Source organism: Dasypus novemcinctus, chromosome 5, assembly GCF_030445035.2.
Source record: "Dasypus novemcinctus isolate mDasNov1 chromosome 5, mDasNov1.1.hap2, whole genome shotgun sequence".
NCBI lineage: Eukaryota > Metazoa > Chordata > Mammalia > Cingulata > Dasypodidae > Dasypus > Dasypus novemcinctus.
Window position 1 is genome coordinate 76635577 of NC_080677.1, and position 16809 is coordinate 76652385.

At 35.0% G+C, this 16809-nt stretch overlaps 1 protein-coding gene across 4 annotated transcripts in view; it reads right to left on the reverse strand.

The window, feature by feature from the left end:
* The window catches only part of PHTF2 (putative homeodomain transcription factor 2), a 170225-nt gene that overhangs the window by 118353 nt on the left and 35063 nt on the right, over window positions 1-16809 (reverse strand). For all 4 annotated transcript variants that reach the window (XM_058297947.2, XM_058297950.2, XM_058297948.2 and 1 more), the window contains exon 2: window positions 7320-7399. In XM_058297947.2, coding sequence (XP_058153930.1) covers window positions 7320-7364 — 45 coding nt within the window. In that variant the 5' untranslated portion in view covers window positions 7365-7399. The remainder of the gene's footprint in view (window positions 1-7319; window positions 7400-16809) is intronic.

Here is a 16809-nt window from a genome sequence, read left to right on the forward strand (position 1 = left end):
AAGACAAAGTTCTGTAGAATCAGAGAACGGTGATTGTTAGTGACACTGCAGTAATTAAAGAAAAAAATGCATTCTCATATATTTGATTTTAATAGAGTTTGAATTTTTAAAATTTCACACTTTGACTTACCTGCTACAATTTACAACTGAATCAATGGACCAATATTTTAATATTATTAAAATATATAATTCTATATACATTTAAACAGGAAGCCCAATATTCATATAATACTTCTCCCACAAAAGTCTAATATTTAATATATGCTTTTTTTAAAAAAAATCACTCCTTTCCATAGTAGACATTATCCTTAAAATAATGTGAGGGAAGCGGTTATGGCTCAATCAGTTGTGCTCCTGTCTACCGTATGGGAGGCCCTGGGTTCACTGCCCAGGGCCCCCTTGTGAAGGCAGTTTCACCAGCCAGCACTGCGGAGAGCCAGTAAGGTGACGCAACAAAAAGGGAGAAAAGCAAAAACACAGAAGAAACATGCAGCGAATGGACACAGAGAGCAGACAGCAAGCCAAAAAAAAAAAAAAAAGCTGTAAGGGGGTGTAGAAAAAAAATAATGTAGCAGTGAGATAAATAATACCTACAATACTGTTTGGTCTTAATAGAAACAAACAGACAAACAGAATTTTAAGAGAGAGTCAATAATACATCAGAAAGTAGATCTGATGATTTTCCAAAACTGAAACACTGATCATATGATATCACTTATAAAAGATAACTAGAAATAGTCAATTCATGGAAATAGAAAGAAGATTAGAGATTACCAGGAGATGAGGCAAAGGAGGGAAGGGGAAGTGTTTGTTTCCAAGGGAAGAAAGACTGGAACATTGAGAACTGTACAATCTGGTGTGATATACATGCACTTTTTTAAAGGTAAAGACTATAATTATAATATATAAGATACGAAAACTCATGATAACTAGAGATTGAGTAGAGAACCCAAATATCTATGTATTTAGTAAGAACTGGAAAAAGAAAATTGCACTTAACTCTGCACAAACTTATTCCTTAACAACTCACATAGAAGGAGTTAAGCATTCACCAATTTTGATTTTTAATAATATGAACAACAAGGAAGAAATTAATAAAGACCCTGGTCTTCTCCTAGTCCTATACTGATTGTCTAGGACAAAGCTACACAAATGCAAATAAAGTGACATATCTCCATGTGGAATCCACTAAAACAATAATATGCTTTAGTTATACATCTGAAGTATGTTGAACACTGTCCCCCCAAATCTATGTCTACCCAGTACTTCAGAATATGACCTTATTTGGAAATAGGGCCTTTGCAGTTATTATGAAAGATTTTGAGAGGAAATCATCCAGGATTTAGGGCGAGCCCTAACTTCAACGACTGGTATCCTTTTAAGAGGAGGAGAGAATACGAAGACACAGGAAAGAAGGTGATGTAAAGTAGGATGCAGAGATTGGAGTGATGTATCTCCAAGCTAAGGAACTTGAAGGATTGCTAGCAACCACCAGAATCCAGGAGACAGGGCAAGAGGCATGGAACAGTTTCTCCCACAGAATCTGTCAACACTTGATTTTGGACTTCTGGCTTCCTGAACTATGAGAGAATACATTTCTCAGTAGTTGAAGCCACCCAAGCTGAGGTAATTTGTTATGGCAGCCCCAGGAAACTGTATTAGTCAGCCAAAGAGGTGCTGATGCAAAATACCAGAAATTGGTTGGTTTTTACAAAAGATATTTATTTGGGGTAGGAGCTTACAGATACTAGGCCATAAGCATTAGTTACTTCCCTCACCAAAATCTATTTCCACGTGTTGCAGCAAGATGGCTGCCGATGTCTGTGAGGGTTCAGGCTTCCTAGGTTCCTCCTTTCTAGGGTCTTGCTTCTCTCTGGGTTCAGGGCTCCTCTCTTTCCCGGGCTTGCTTCTTCCTGGGTTCAGGGTCCCCTCTTCCCAGGGCTTGCTTCTCTTTCCTCTGTGAGTTTACTTCCCAGGGTTCCAGCTTAAGGTTTCAGCATCACACCCCAACATCAAAACTCCAACATCAAAAACCCTCAATTTTGTCCTTTGCCATGCCTTTTATCTTTTATCCCAGGTTCAGGTCCTGGTGTCTCCTAAAGATGAGCAGACGCTGCACCCGCTGCAATGAGCTAGATGCTGTACCCTCTGCAATAAGCAGACACCTAAATGAGCAGATGCCACAAACTAGCAGACACCACAGCTTGCAGGGAGCAGATGTGGCTCAGGCTTTGGGCACTTGCCTCCCAGATGGGAGGTCCCGGGTTTGGTTTCCAATGCCTCCTGGAGAAGGTGAGCAAAACAATGAGCAGACAGATGAGAGAACCATCTGGGAAGTAGGGAATAAAAATTCAGTAAAATAAATACAGCTAAAAAAAAAGGAAGAGGGCAGGAATGGAAGTGGCTCAAGTGGTTGGCCACCTGCTTCCCACATGGGAGGTCCTGGGTTCGGTCCCCAGTGCCTCACAGAAACAAACAAAAACAAACAAACGAAAAAAGTCAACTCAGGGGAGCCAATGTGGCTCAGTGGTTGAGTGCCAGCTTCCCACATACAAGGCCCTGAGTTCAATCCCCAGGCCCAGTACCTAAAAAAAAAGAAGAAGTGGGAAACATCATCAGTGACTGAAGAAAACAAAGTTAATGTTTATAAATGCCACTTAATCATGGCTTGCTGTTGGAATATTAGATGACAAATATCAAATACTGGATATTTGCATGTTAGATAACAAATATCCAGTATTAGACAGATGCAGTATCCACTGTCTAATATTGGATATTAGAAGTCTGAAATTTTAGATTTCTCATTTACAAGTAAGACTTTTTTAGCCTCACAAAAATCTTGAGAATCCATGAAATAAAGTCCTCTAAGTTTGGAGAATCTGAGATAATATAATAATAATAGAAATAACTATTATTTATTGAAGGCTTACTCTGTATGGAGGACTATGCTAATACTTTACATACATCAAGTTATTAATCCTCAGAAAAAAATATAAAAGATGGTATTATCATCCCATTGTACACAGGAAGAAAGTAAAATTCCGAGAAGTAACTTGTCGAAAACTACACAGACTTTCAAGAACAAGGGTTCAAATCCCTGCTTTCCAATAGCCAAAACCTATGCTCTTATTAACCATATACTACCTTATATACTGGTCATCCTCTGAGGAGGTAGGTAATTGACAGGGAGCATGATGGATTTTGGACCACTGGTAACAATCTATTTCTTTTCTTTCTTTCTTTCTCTTTTTTATTTAAGGAGGTACCAGGTATTGAACCCAGGACCATGTACATGGGAAGCAGGCGCTCAACCACTGAGCCACATCCATTCCCCAACCATCTATTTCTTGATCCAAGTCCTGTTTTACATGGGTGTTCAGGTGTACAAATTTATCAAGCTAAACATTTAAAATGAGACATTTTAATAAAAATGAATATATATACTTCATTCATGCATTAGTAAGGACTCTCATTTGCAAGTAAAAATCCAATTTAAACTAGCTCCAACAGAAGAATTTATTGGCTCTCATGACCACGCAAAGGTCAGGGATGAAGCTTATCTCAGGGAGGACTGAATCCAGGCAACAGGGCACTATGCTGGCCTGTGGTTGTCTTTTTTTCCCAATTCCTGACTTCCCCTGGTGCCGGCTCATTTTCTCCTATGCATTCTTTCCATGTTGTGATAACATGTCTCCTGTCTTACATCCTTCTAGCTCCTTGATAAAAGAAGCAAAAGTATCTTTTCCACTAGTTTCAACTTCCTACAAAGTTTGTAGAAGAGCAGATTGAGTCATCTAGACATACCTAGATCAGTCACTGTAGCCAAAGGAATGAGAAGCCACCTCTGGCCTTGCCTTAACCACATACCCACCTCTTTGGCTGGATGGAAGAAGGAGTATGTATAGCACAGACATGGCCATTAGAGAAACTTTTGAGTAGTGTCAGCCACTCCATATTCTCATCTATTATATGCCAAGTCATAAGACCCATTACCACTTTATTTTTAAGAATGATACTTTGTATTTATTGAACAATTGACAAAACAATTTTTTTTTTGAGGCACTGGGGATTGAACCTGGGACTTCGTACACGGGAAGGAGGCACTCAACCAACTGAGCTACACCCACTCCCACAAACAACTTTAAAAAAAAAATTTAGGGGAGTGTACATAGCTCAATCACTGCCTGCCTGCCTCCCACATACAAGGTCCTGGGTTCAATCTCTGGTGCCTCTTAAAAAAAAAAAAACGCACATACACACAAAACAAACTTTAAAAATAATGTTTAAAGTTGATTTACTTCCTCACAACCCTGTGACGTACAAAGAATAAGCATTACTATTAGTTTATAAAAGAAGAAATTGAGCCTCAGGGACATAAAGTAGCATGTTTAAAATTACAAACTGGTAAATGTCACAAAATGAAATATAGATCTTGAGTCTAAGCCCAGTGTTTTTTTGACCGTACAATACTATAAAACTAGTATTTTAAAATTATATTAATGGTACAATAGTGCATATGAGAATAGGTTCAAGAAAAAAAATTAAAGAAAAAATGTAATAAACCCATTTGTTTATGACTCAGTACTTCTATTTTGAGATCTTAAATTTCTATCTATTACTATAGTCATATAGATGCAAAGAGCCTATTGTCAAGCTCTCCTCATGGGAGCAAGTTGATGCAGAGCCTCACCTATGAATGTCCAGAGACAGGGAATCATTTACCCTAATACAATATGTGATTACATTTGCAATATATATTTTATGATACGGTAACTCAATTTTGTGGTTGTACATATCCAAAGGTGCTAGGTAAGAGAACTGTAGATAAGGAAGGTATTACTGTGTTAACTGAATATGAGTACACTATTTCAAACTCTCCTCTCTCAAGAAAGGTCAACCTCACCCGGGGACGAGCCTCCCTGGCAACGAGGGACCACTATCAAATACCAACTGATGATGCAACTGGAAAAGGACCTTATACGGAAGGTTCAATGCGGATCAGCAGAATATCCATGTCTACATAAAATAACATGACTTTAAAATGCTGTTTGACCTAAAGTAAGGGGGAAATGGAAAGGAGAAATGAGTTTATATGGCTACGAGTTTCTAAAAAAGAGTCTGGAGGCTGGCAGAAGGATTGCCCTCATGCACAACTGAGCAGAGTCAGAGAGACAGATAAAGCAGATACAACCCCCAGATATTGGTTCCTTTGAAGGCTAAAGAGACCCATGAGAGTTATGGCCATGGCCGATGGGGTTAACTACCAGGGCAGATGGCCCCTCTTTGGAAATGGTGTTTATGTGTGATGAATCTGGACTCAGATGGGATCTCCCTTCATAAGACTTTCATGCTAATGTGCTGGAGGTGCAGTAAACGTTGGGATTTAAGATATATTTAGGGGATTTGAATCTCTGGACTGACAATGTGATAGCCAGGTCCTGAACCTCAACAGACTCCAGCACCTACAATCTGATTTATTGGACTTACCACACTCAGCTAAGATGGAGTTGAAGAAGGACAATCACCACACCATGGAGCCTAGAGTGATTACAACTGAAAATGGGAGGATTGCATCCAGCATCCATGTGGAATTTGAGCCTCCTCTTGACATAGAGGTGCAATGGACACAAACAATCCAATGTCCACATAGAAGAGGTGGTATTGGATTGAGAAAAGTGGACATGGTGGACGATGGGTATGGGGAAAGGCAGGAAGAGATGAGAGGTGGAGGTGTCTTTGGGACATGGAGCTGCCCTGGATGGTGCTTCAGAGGCAATCACCGGACATTGTAAATCCTCACAGGGCCCACTGGATGGAATGGAGGAGAGTATGGGCCATGATGTGGACCATTGGCTATGAGGTGCAGAGGTGCCCAAAGATGTACTTACCAAATCCAATGGATGTGTCATGATGATGGGAACGAGTGTTGTTGGGGGGGGAGAAGGGGGGTGGGGGAGCGGGGTTGAATGGGACCTCACATATATATTTTTGATGTAATATTATTACAAAGTCAATAAAAAAAAAAAATAATAATAATAATAAAAAAAAAAAAAAGAAAGGTCAACCTAGTATGTCCTATAAATGATCCTATTTAAGTTTGAATGTTTAACATAAAAAGTCAAATACAGAAAGTATTTCATAAACATTACTAACTCCCATAAGTAAAAATTAGGAAAGAAGAAAACTTTCAAAGATCTATGTAGGAAACTTTAATTTTTTTTTTTAATTTGGTTTTCTTCCATGTAGCTCTTTAAGCAGACTGGTTTTAAAGTTGAATGGAAGTTAACAAGTAAAGGTAGCCCTAATATAGAACCACAAAAGTTAGCATCACAACTTCTAATTAAGTACCTGACATGAGAAATGTGATATTGCATATCTGTGATATGTTTTACACAGGAAACAAATAACACATCCAAAAACCAACTGTATTTTAGGTTTTCTAATCTATAAATGCTCTAATTACCACTTATTTTCAACTAAATTTTTTAATTTTCTGGCTTTTTTCCCACACAGGAAAAACTTTAAGTGTATAATTGTATTTTGTTAATAGAGACCTAAAGGATAAATCATCAAAAATGTTTTAAAATATGAAAACAATTCACTACATAAACTAAAAATCTATGACACTATGTGTAACAGCAACATTTTAAAGAATACAAACAACATTCTTTAGAAGTAAATAGTTCACACTATTTTCAGAAAAGGAATTTATGCTTTGGACTTTACAAAAGAAAACATTACATTGCTAAAGCTTATTTTTAAATGTATAGGATGACACAGCTAATAGTTATGACATTAATCTTAAAACATCAAAATAAACATTTTTACATTTAAGTTTAGAAAATACAAATAGTTCTCAAAGGTTTTAACTGAAAAGATTTAGCTATTGACTTATAACTTACAGGAGTACAGTACACTGTATTTCTCTTGATATAAAATAGTTATAAAATTATAACAGCTCTGCTAACTTAGCTTTCTTTTAAAAGAAATTAAAGCAAAAAAATATTAATGCTATTACAAAATGCTAATTATATCCATAATACTGGATATTTGGCTCATGAATCGGCAATAATTAGTCTAGCTATTTTCATAATGTGGGAGTATAAAGTAGAGAAAAAATATTAAGTATCATCTTTCTAATTTATTTAAAAGTAAAATAAGGAAAAGTAAAGTCCAAATAATCTTCCCTTTCTACTCAAAAGATCCTGAATTCTATTTTGCCATTATTTTAGGTCATTATTTGACATAAATCTATAGCACAAAATAAATATGTGTTTTTGGAAATATTTTAAAATTTAAAAGTTTGACTATTAACTTACCTTCTTCTGATACCAGACTATGGCATCTGTGACTTTGGACGCCATTTATTCCTCTGAAATCACACATTAGTCATTTTAGGCTGTACAAGAAAGAAAAAAAACAACTTTACTTCCACCTTCCAAAAGGAGACTGAATAACATGCATACACAGTACTCTGGTTACTTGCAGAGCAAGAGGTGTGTGCCCATACTTATATTACACCCTTCCTCATTACTATTTTAGCAACAGGTTCTCTTAAGTAAACAAAAATTAGTTGCCATAATAAAAGGTTCCTTCTGCATGAATATAACACTACTTTTCTTAGAAAACAGTTTGAATTGTTTTTTAAAAAAAATAACTCTTTTAAATAATTTCAGAATTCCCTAAATCATAATGGAAGTTTTTCATGTATAAATTCACAGAAAATAAAAGTCAATTTATTCACTCAGTAATAGATTACTGTAGTTTTGCTGTAGTTTCTATTTAGGAATAAAGCAATTACAATTGTTAAAGGGTGATTTGATAGAAATGCTGACATTTATAATCATAATTCATTTTTCCTTATACTCAGTAAACATAAAATTGAACTAAAATCCACTGACTGGAGAAACCTAATTAATTTATGCTAAATGCTAAGCCAATATTAGAGTTACTTATAAAGAAATAACTAAAATTAAGGACTTCCCAGATATCAAAGTTTGCAATTTGGAAACTGACTACCTCCTAACCATCTTTCTTATATCTATCTAAAACAGTTTTGCATATGAAACTTGATGGTTCCTTATAGCTCTAGGTAGAATTCCAGATTGATTCCAGTTAACTCTGAAGTATTTTACTGGTCATAAGACAACACTGGCATTGAAGGTAGCTCTGGTCTGATGTTAAGGATGATTCTAAAACAGGTCCAAACACAGATACTGGACTTAGAATTGATTACACACCATGATTATCCAAGGCCACACAGGGTCTCATGGAAGTACAAGGAGTAAAGTACCGTGCTGAGCCAATCTTAGCACATACAGATGTGCAAGTGTAAAGATGTTACCGCTACAGAGTTTGTCCCGGGAAAACAAAATGCCAGATGTTTTACACACCATTCTTGGGGGTATGTACACTTCTTGAGCATATGAGGATTCAATACAATAAAATTATTATCAGCAAGAACAAATGTTCAGATGATCAATGTCTAAAATGTAGAGGAGAATTTACATATTGCCTATATTTTTTACTATATTATAGACCATATTATTTTATTATCTTTCTCAGGATATTAATAATTACATCTCTAGCTGATCATATTCAAACAAACTAAGTTTTGAAATGCCTGAAATGGGCATAAAGAGGAAGAGCATTAGAATCGAAAATCTGGATTCAAGTATTGGCTCTACTATCTAATGTGCAATATTGAAGAAGTCACTTAATCTCTCTGTAATTTCTATCTAGGAAATAATGTCTGTTTCTTTCATAGGAATAAAGCTATGCCCAACAGGGATTTTGTGACATATAAGTATGAGGATATATACATATATATAAATGCCTACTACAGTCCACCACATACAATAGATACTTAATTACAATTATTTAAATTAATTTTTATACAAAAAATCTAGTCCCCCACCCACGAACTGGGAAGTATTTATATTTCTCTTCTTTAAATAAAGCAAATAGCTTACAGAAGAAATACATACAATTAGTTTTGCTAGCATTTAAAGTAAAAAGAGCTACCTGATTATGGTAAGATCACATTGTCAATTCTCAACTATACACATACAGATTATTTAAAGATTTCAAAGTTCACCTCCACTGAAATTTTTCAATCAGTCCTGGCTACTGCTCTTATTAGGGATTTTGGGAGAAGCTTTCCTTTTACTGACTTAAAATCTCTCGTTTTGGTTTTTCTGTCCTGGAGGATTCTGGGATGTTTCATAAGTTTTTTAACTACGTTTCCTCCAAGAGATTTTTCCCCACTGATTCAGCTAGACGACTACTCATTATACCATTATGCCTTCATTATATTTGTTTGTCAAGACAACTGTGTATGTTTCCCAAAGAGATTATAGTTCCCATCCCAACTCCATGCCACCCTAGCCCTGCCAAAAGCAAAGTACAAAACTGGTACAAAAAAGTATGAGACTATCAAAACTTTCTACTTTACTCTCCTGACTTTAAAAAGGCCTTTGCAACTTTACTTGCTATTTGAATTCTGTCACTGAATTAACGATTTTATTGACAAAATTTCCAGATTATCTACTAACAAGAATGAAAAAACATATATTTCATAAACAAAATGTGAAAAGATTTTTTATTCATCACTCTATTAAATGTATGAGATATATTTGGGGAATATTCAATGGTCGCATATAAAGAGTAGCTTTTGTAAAGCTTCAATGAAAGTCCAGAAACACTGCCTGCCTTAAAATAAAATGTTCTCAAAGGTAATTTTTAAAATATACTTTAGATTACCAACCTACACTTAGGAATAAGTTTCAAAAATCAATGACAATGGTAAACGAGGTACATAGAATATTGTAAATGCTTTAAATCGTATTTATTTGGATCTACATAATTAAATACTACTAATTTTCTACTTAATAAAACAAGTACCTTTCTTCAGGAATAGTAAGGGTTGCTATGCAAACTCACTGAATAGTTTTTCCATTGTGTCAACAACCTTTCAGTGACACTGAGTGGCTCATACCTATTTTTAAAACAGGTTTTACAGCATGCTGAGATAAATTTCTGAATTGAACATATGACAAAGCATCCTTAAAAACACCCAATTTCACATGCATATGAGCAACATATAATTAGTAAACCAACAATTTCATAAATAATAAGATTATTTCTAAAGTCTTACTTCAGATAAGATAATTGTTTTAATGTTGAAGTATGACATTAAAGTCAATTTACAGAAAAAAATATAGTCTAAAAAGCTCACTGGGAACTATGAACTGAGGCTCAATCTTTTTCATCAAGTGATATGATAGAAGGATGAATACTGTAATATAAAAATAATCCAATTCTAAAATGACAGGGATAATTACAGGTGTAACATTTAAATCTTGCTATATAAATAATCACTCTGAACAAATTCCTTGATACTGTTTTAATCATCATACCTTGTGAAAACACTTGAAATTATTTTTCACTATGTCAAGTTCCACACAAAATGCATTTATAATGCCCAAGACTAGAGTGAAGGGAAAAGACAACTACAGAAGAGATAGTGTATTAAATATGCCTTTATAAAATCGCACCATAAAATACAGTATAATGCTCAGAAATCTATAGCTCTAGCCAAAGAAACTGTCAGGTTTTTAACCATTCTGCATATTAGAAACCATTCCCTAAACTAGAAAACTGTTAGTTATCAATATTACCTATTGTTACAACAAAATTTCTGTTCCACCATCACAAATATTCAAACTATGCTCAGACAACAATTTATGCCCACCTGTGACACCTTGCTTATGTTTGTATTCTCATTCCACCCTTTTCCCCACTCAATCATTTTCCTAAGTCAGCTCAAATCCTACTTCCTCCAAGAAGAAGCTTCCTAGAAGTGCCCTTTTAGGCTTAAAATGTTTGCATCTGATATCTCTCTTCCGATACTGATCTGTATAAATCTGGCACTTAAATAAAAATGCAAAGCAATATAGCCATACAAGTCTCTTCATCACATGTAAGCACTCTAGAGGAAAAACAGAGGCATCATTCTTCCTTTGTGTCTCACTAAGTACCCAGTATATTATAATATTTGGTAGAGGATGTATAGCAAAGAAAAAATAACAACTAAGCTTTTGGGAGGACTGGGTTCTCGATCCAAGTTCCACTAAGAACTGTATGCTTGAATAAGTTACTTAGTTCTCTGGCAGGTTTACCAGTGCCATCTTGCCAAACATTCCATAACTCAGTAAGGGTTAACTTGAAATAACAATATCCCAATAATATACAGAAGTTCCTCTGAATTTCTTAACTAACACTCAATGGTACACATACGAAACTGTCAGACGAAATGGAAAGCATATTATTTTTTTTTAAATAAATTTATTGATATAAAGATAGTGGTTACCAGAGGTTCTATGGGGAGGGTAAAGAAAGAACAGGTGGAACATGGGGCATTTATAGAGCACTGGAATTGTTCTGCATGATATGGCAATGACAGATACAGGTCATTATGCCTTTTGCCACATCCTATAACTCTGTACATCAAAAGTATAAACCATAATGTAAACTATAGACCTTGGTTAATAGCAATGCTTCCATATTTGTTCATCAAATATAACAAATGTACTATGATGATATGAGATGTTATTAATAGGGGAAAATGTGGGAAGGGGAAGGGATGGGGTATATGGGAATCCCTTATACTTTTGATATAACTTTTATGCAACCTAAAACTTCTCTATAAATAAAGAGTATTATATGGGGGGAAAGTACTTTATAAAGAAACAAAAACTAAAATAGTTTACGTATACTTCCTCAGGCCTGATTTTGTTATTATTCTGTTCAACAGCCTACTGCTTACAGAATAAAATCTGTAGCTATCAAAATTATATTTAGACTCTACAATCTGGCCCCTATCTACTTGCCCAACTATCTTCTCATATATCCATTTTTCAAACATACCACCATTTCTAAACTTTACTACCTCTGTGCCAAAATTAACACTGCTCTTCTCTTTGCAGAACAAGGGGAATTTTGACAAAGCCTCCATAAGTTTCTCCCACATGCTTCCATTCAGGATTTCTCATCTGTTCTGTATTTACACTTAAAATATTCCATATTCCATTTTTAAGACTTTTGTGGACTTGTCTGTATGGTCCCTGCTTCTGTCTGTAAATTCTTTAGAGTATAGGCAAATGACTTATCTCTGAATTTCCCTACAGTTTTTGTCTATATTAAACACAAATGTCTACAAACCAAATAAAAAAGTTGTCAACCAAAGTATCATAGATGAATGAATTCAAGGGCTAGAATTGAAGATTTCACCTGCCCAACTCCTGCACTGTCACAATATGCTCACTGAAATACAAACATACTCTTAACCAAGTGTATTAGCTAGTCAAAGGGGTGCTGATACAAAACACCAGAAATTGGTTTGTTTTTATAAAGAATGTTTATTTGGGGTAGGAGTTTACAGATACCACGCCATAAAGCATAAGTTACTTCCCTCACCAAAGTCTAGTTGGAGCAAGATGACTGCTGATGTCTGCAAGGGTTCAGGCTTCCTGGGTTCCTACATTCCTGGGGCTTGCTTTTCTCTGGGTTCAAGGTTCTTTTCTTCCTGGAGCTGGCTTCTCTTTTCTCTGCATGCTGACTTTCCAGGGCTCCAGCTTAAGTCTTCAGCATCAAACTCCAACATCAAAACTCCAACATGAGAAAACTCTCAACTCTGTTCTTTGCCATACTTTTCATCTGTGAGTCTCCACTCACCAAGGGGTGGGGACTCAATGCCCTAATCGTAACTCAATCGCACCCAGGTACAGATCAGATAACAAATATAATCCAATATTTCTTTTTGGAATTCATCAATAATATCAAACTGCTACACCAAGACTAAAAGGTACAAAGATATTGTGAAGAATAATAATTATGTCACTCAATCAACCAACAGAAAACTATCTGAAGACCTAAAAATGTCTGAAGACCAATGAAAAGGAGTTAAATTCAATCTGCCCGATCTAGTCTAACTCTATTCCTAAATGCTAAAATTAACTATAACTCAATTTTTTCCTTCACATCAATAACAAGCAATTTATAGACCTGAGGAATCAAAGCTGTTCTACCCTTAAAAGGGTTCTAAGGATGCTAAGGTTCAAATAAAATTTCGCATACTGATATTAAAGTTTTGAAAAAGGGGAGGGGATGAAAAAGAAAAAAAATTTTCAGAAAAAAGTGAAACTCTGGTAGAGGGTACATGGTGTAAGCAAAAACAAACCTACTAGTTTGAGGGCTGCTACTTTATAATTATGTGACCTATAAATTGTCACAATCTTTTGGAAAGGTTTCTATTGTTCATGTGAAATTATGATAACATTTAATAAAACTGTTGTGAAGATTAAACACCACACACCATACTTTATGGTCAAAGTTGTTTTTAATCCTAGGACAGAAGATTAGTCACCAGATGATAAAGCGAGGATGGAGAATGGGGAGCAGTGGCTTAATTTGTGCAGAATGGGTAATAAGGTTGATTGTAAATGCCTGAATTGGACAGCAGTGATGACAGCATGTCAGAGTGAATGTATTAAAAAATTAGCAGTGCCAATATGGGGGGTGGGTATGATTGTAGGGTAAGATTGTAGGGTATGATTGTAGGGTATGATGGGGGGTTGGTATGATTGTGTATGTCACTAGAAGAAAAGCTAAAGGATGAAACATAGGTCTGTACAGCATAATGAAACCTGTTGCAGAGTAGTTAACAGTACTAATAATATTCTTCCAGGCATCAAAACAAAATGACATTAGTATTACAAGATGTTAATAATAGGGTGGTTCTGAGCTAGAAAGCACCTAAATCAAACTATGGATTGTAGTGAATAATAATATATTAATATTGTTTCATCCATTGTAAAAAAAAAAAAAAGAGAAAGAGAATTATCATAGGTGATAGAAACCAGACACAAAGTACTATATATTGTTTGACCTCATTTATATAAATTGTAATTATGAATAAACTTATACAGATGGAATTAGATTAGCAGATATGTATGGCAGAAGATAAATAGAGGGATTGAGAGGTAACTGCTAAGCAGTGAGATTTTTTAAATTTTTAGAGTAATGAAAATATTGATTGTGGTAATGACTGCACAACTCTATATCAAAACCCACTGAATATATACTTTGGATAGATTGTATGGTGTGTATATATATATATATATCAGTAAAACTTCTTAAAAATGAGGTGCAAAATGAAGTCTAATAAATGGCTCTACTAATTTTCTATTATAAAAAGAAAATTCTACTATAAATAGAATTCATAATAGGGGCATTTGTTAATTTTTATTTTCTTTAATGGAAACATTGCTTAGCATATTTTATGTTAGAGGATAATACATAATCTAAGAAGAAAAATTTTAAGCAAGTAACTTCTCTCCGAAACTGTATTAACAAAATTATTCTGTGCTATTGGGAAATGTAAGAGAAATCTTAGGGCTATAATGCTAATATTACCCATAAAACCCTCTGTAGAACTTCTTGATGGATATAATCAATCTACTCTGTATGTCCTTCAGAGCAACTTTTAAAATTCTGGATCTTCTCTGATCATAACAGAATAAAGCTGGATATCAATAAAGGATGGAAAAAGGAAAAATTCATAAATATATGGAGATTAACAACACACTCTTAAATAATCGTGAGTCAAAGAAGAAATTGCAGGAGAATTCAGCAAATATCTTGAGATGAATGAAAATGGGAACACAACATATTAAAACCTATGTGACACTGCAAAGGCCACGCAGACAGGGAAATTTATAGCCCTCACCTCAAAGCTTAAATTAAAAAAGAAGAAAGAGCTAAAATTGAAGATGTAATTGCATACCTGGAGGAACTAGAAAAAGAACAGCAAACTAATTCCAAACTAAAACAAAGGAAAGAAATAGTAAAGATCAGAGCAGAAATAAATAAAATTGAAAAAAAACAAAACTGAAAAAATCAACTAAACCAAAGGTTGCTTCTTTGAGAAAATCAACAAAATCGACAAACCCTTACCTGGACTAACAAAACAAAAAATAGGGAAGATGCAAATTTAAAAAATCAGAAATGAGACAGGGATTATTACCACTGACCACGCAAAAATAAGAAGGCTCGTAAGAAGATACTATGAACAACTGTACGTCAAAAAACTAGACAATGGAGATAAGATGGACAAATTCTTAGAAACACACTGTGATGGTAAGGGTATATGTCAACTCTGCCAGGTAATTGTGTCCAGTTGTTTGGTCAAGCAAGCACTGGGCTAATTGTAATACAATGACATTTATGGACTTTAGTCACCAGGGAGTTTATTGCATAGATGGCTGTTTACATCTACAATCAACCAAGGAGATTACTGATAGAAATGAGTGATGTTTTATCCAATCAGCTGAATGCCTTAAAAGAGAAAGTGATTTCAACATTCAGAGAGAATTCCCCAGTTTGATTCAGCCAGCCAGCATCTCCTGTGAACTCATCAAAGACCTTCAATGGAGCCCCTGATTTATAACCTGCGGAATTTGGACTTGTGCATCCCCACAGTCACATCAAAGAATTTTATAAAATCTAATACTATTTACAGGTATCTCCTGTTGATTCTATTTTCCTAGAGAACCCTAACTAATACACACAAGAATCACCTACATGACACTGGAAGAAGAAAATCTCAGCAAACCAGTCACAAGTGAAGAGATTGAAACAGTTACCAAAAACCTCACAAAGAATAAGAGCTGGAGATAAGATAGCTTCATAGGTAAATTCTACCAATCATTCAAAGAAGATCTAATAACAATCTTGCTCAAGATCTTCCCAAAATCTGAACAGGAAATCTACCAAACTCATTCCATTAAGCCAGCATCACCCTAATACCAAAACCAGCTAAAGATAGAAAAAAGAAAATTACAGACCAATATCTCTAATGAATAGAGATGCAAAAATACTCAACAAAATATTTGCAAACCAAATCCAAAAGCACATTAAAAGAATTGTACACCATAATCAAGTGGGTTTTATCCCAGGAATGCAGGGGTGGCTCAACATAAGAAAATCAATTAGTGTAATGAACCACACTGATAAATTCAAGAAGAAAAATCACATGATCTTCTAGAGTGATGCAGAAAGGTATTTAACAAAATACAGCATCCTTTCTTGATAAAAACACTCCAAAAAATAGGAATAGAAGGTCACTTACTCAATATGGTAATGAAAACCTACAGCTAGCATTGTACTCAATGGGGAAAGACAAAGTTTTCCCGCTGAGAACAGGAACAAGAAAAGGATGCCCACTGTGTCGCCATTATTATTCAATACCATGCTAGAAGTTCTAGCTAGAGCAATTAATCGAGATAAAGAAATAAAAGGTACCCAAATAGGAAAGGAAGAAGTAAAACTTTCACTATTCAATGATGATATGTTCCTATATCTAGAAAATCCTGAAAAAATCCACAAAAAAGCTATTAGAATAGACGAGTTCAGTAAAGTAGCGATAAACAAGATTAATACGCAAAAATCAATAGTGTTTCTATACACTACTGATGTGCAATCTGAAGAGGAAATCAGAAAAAAAATTCCATTTATAATAGCAACTAAAATAATGAAATATTTAGGAATAAACTTAACCAAGGACATACAGGACCAGTATTCAGAAAACTACAAAGCACTGCTAAAAGAAACCAAAGAAGATTTAAATAAAGGAAAGACAAACTTGTATGCAGAAATGGAAAGGCCAATAATCTTTTTCTTTTAAAGGAGTTATCAGGGATTGAACCCAGGTCACTGTACATCGGAAGTAGGTGCTCAATCACTGCACTA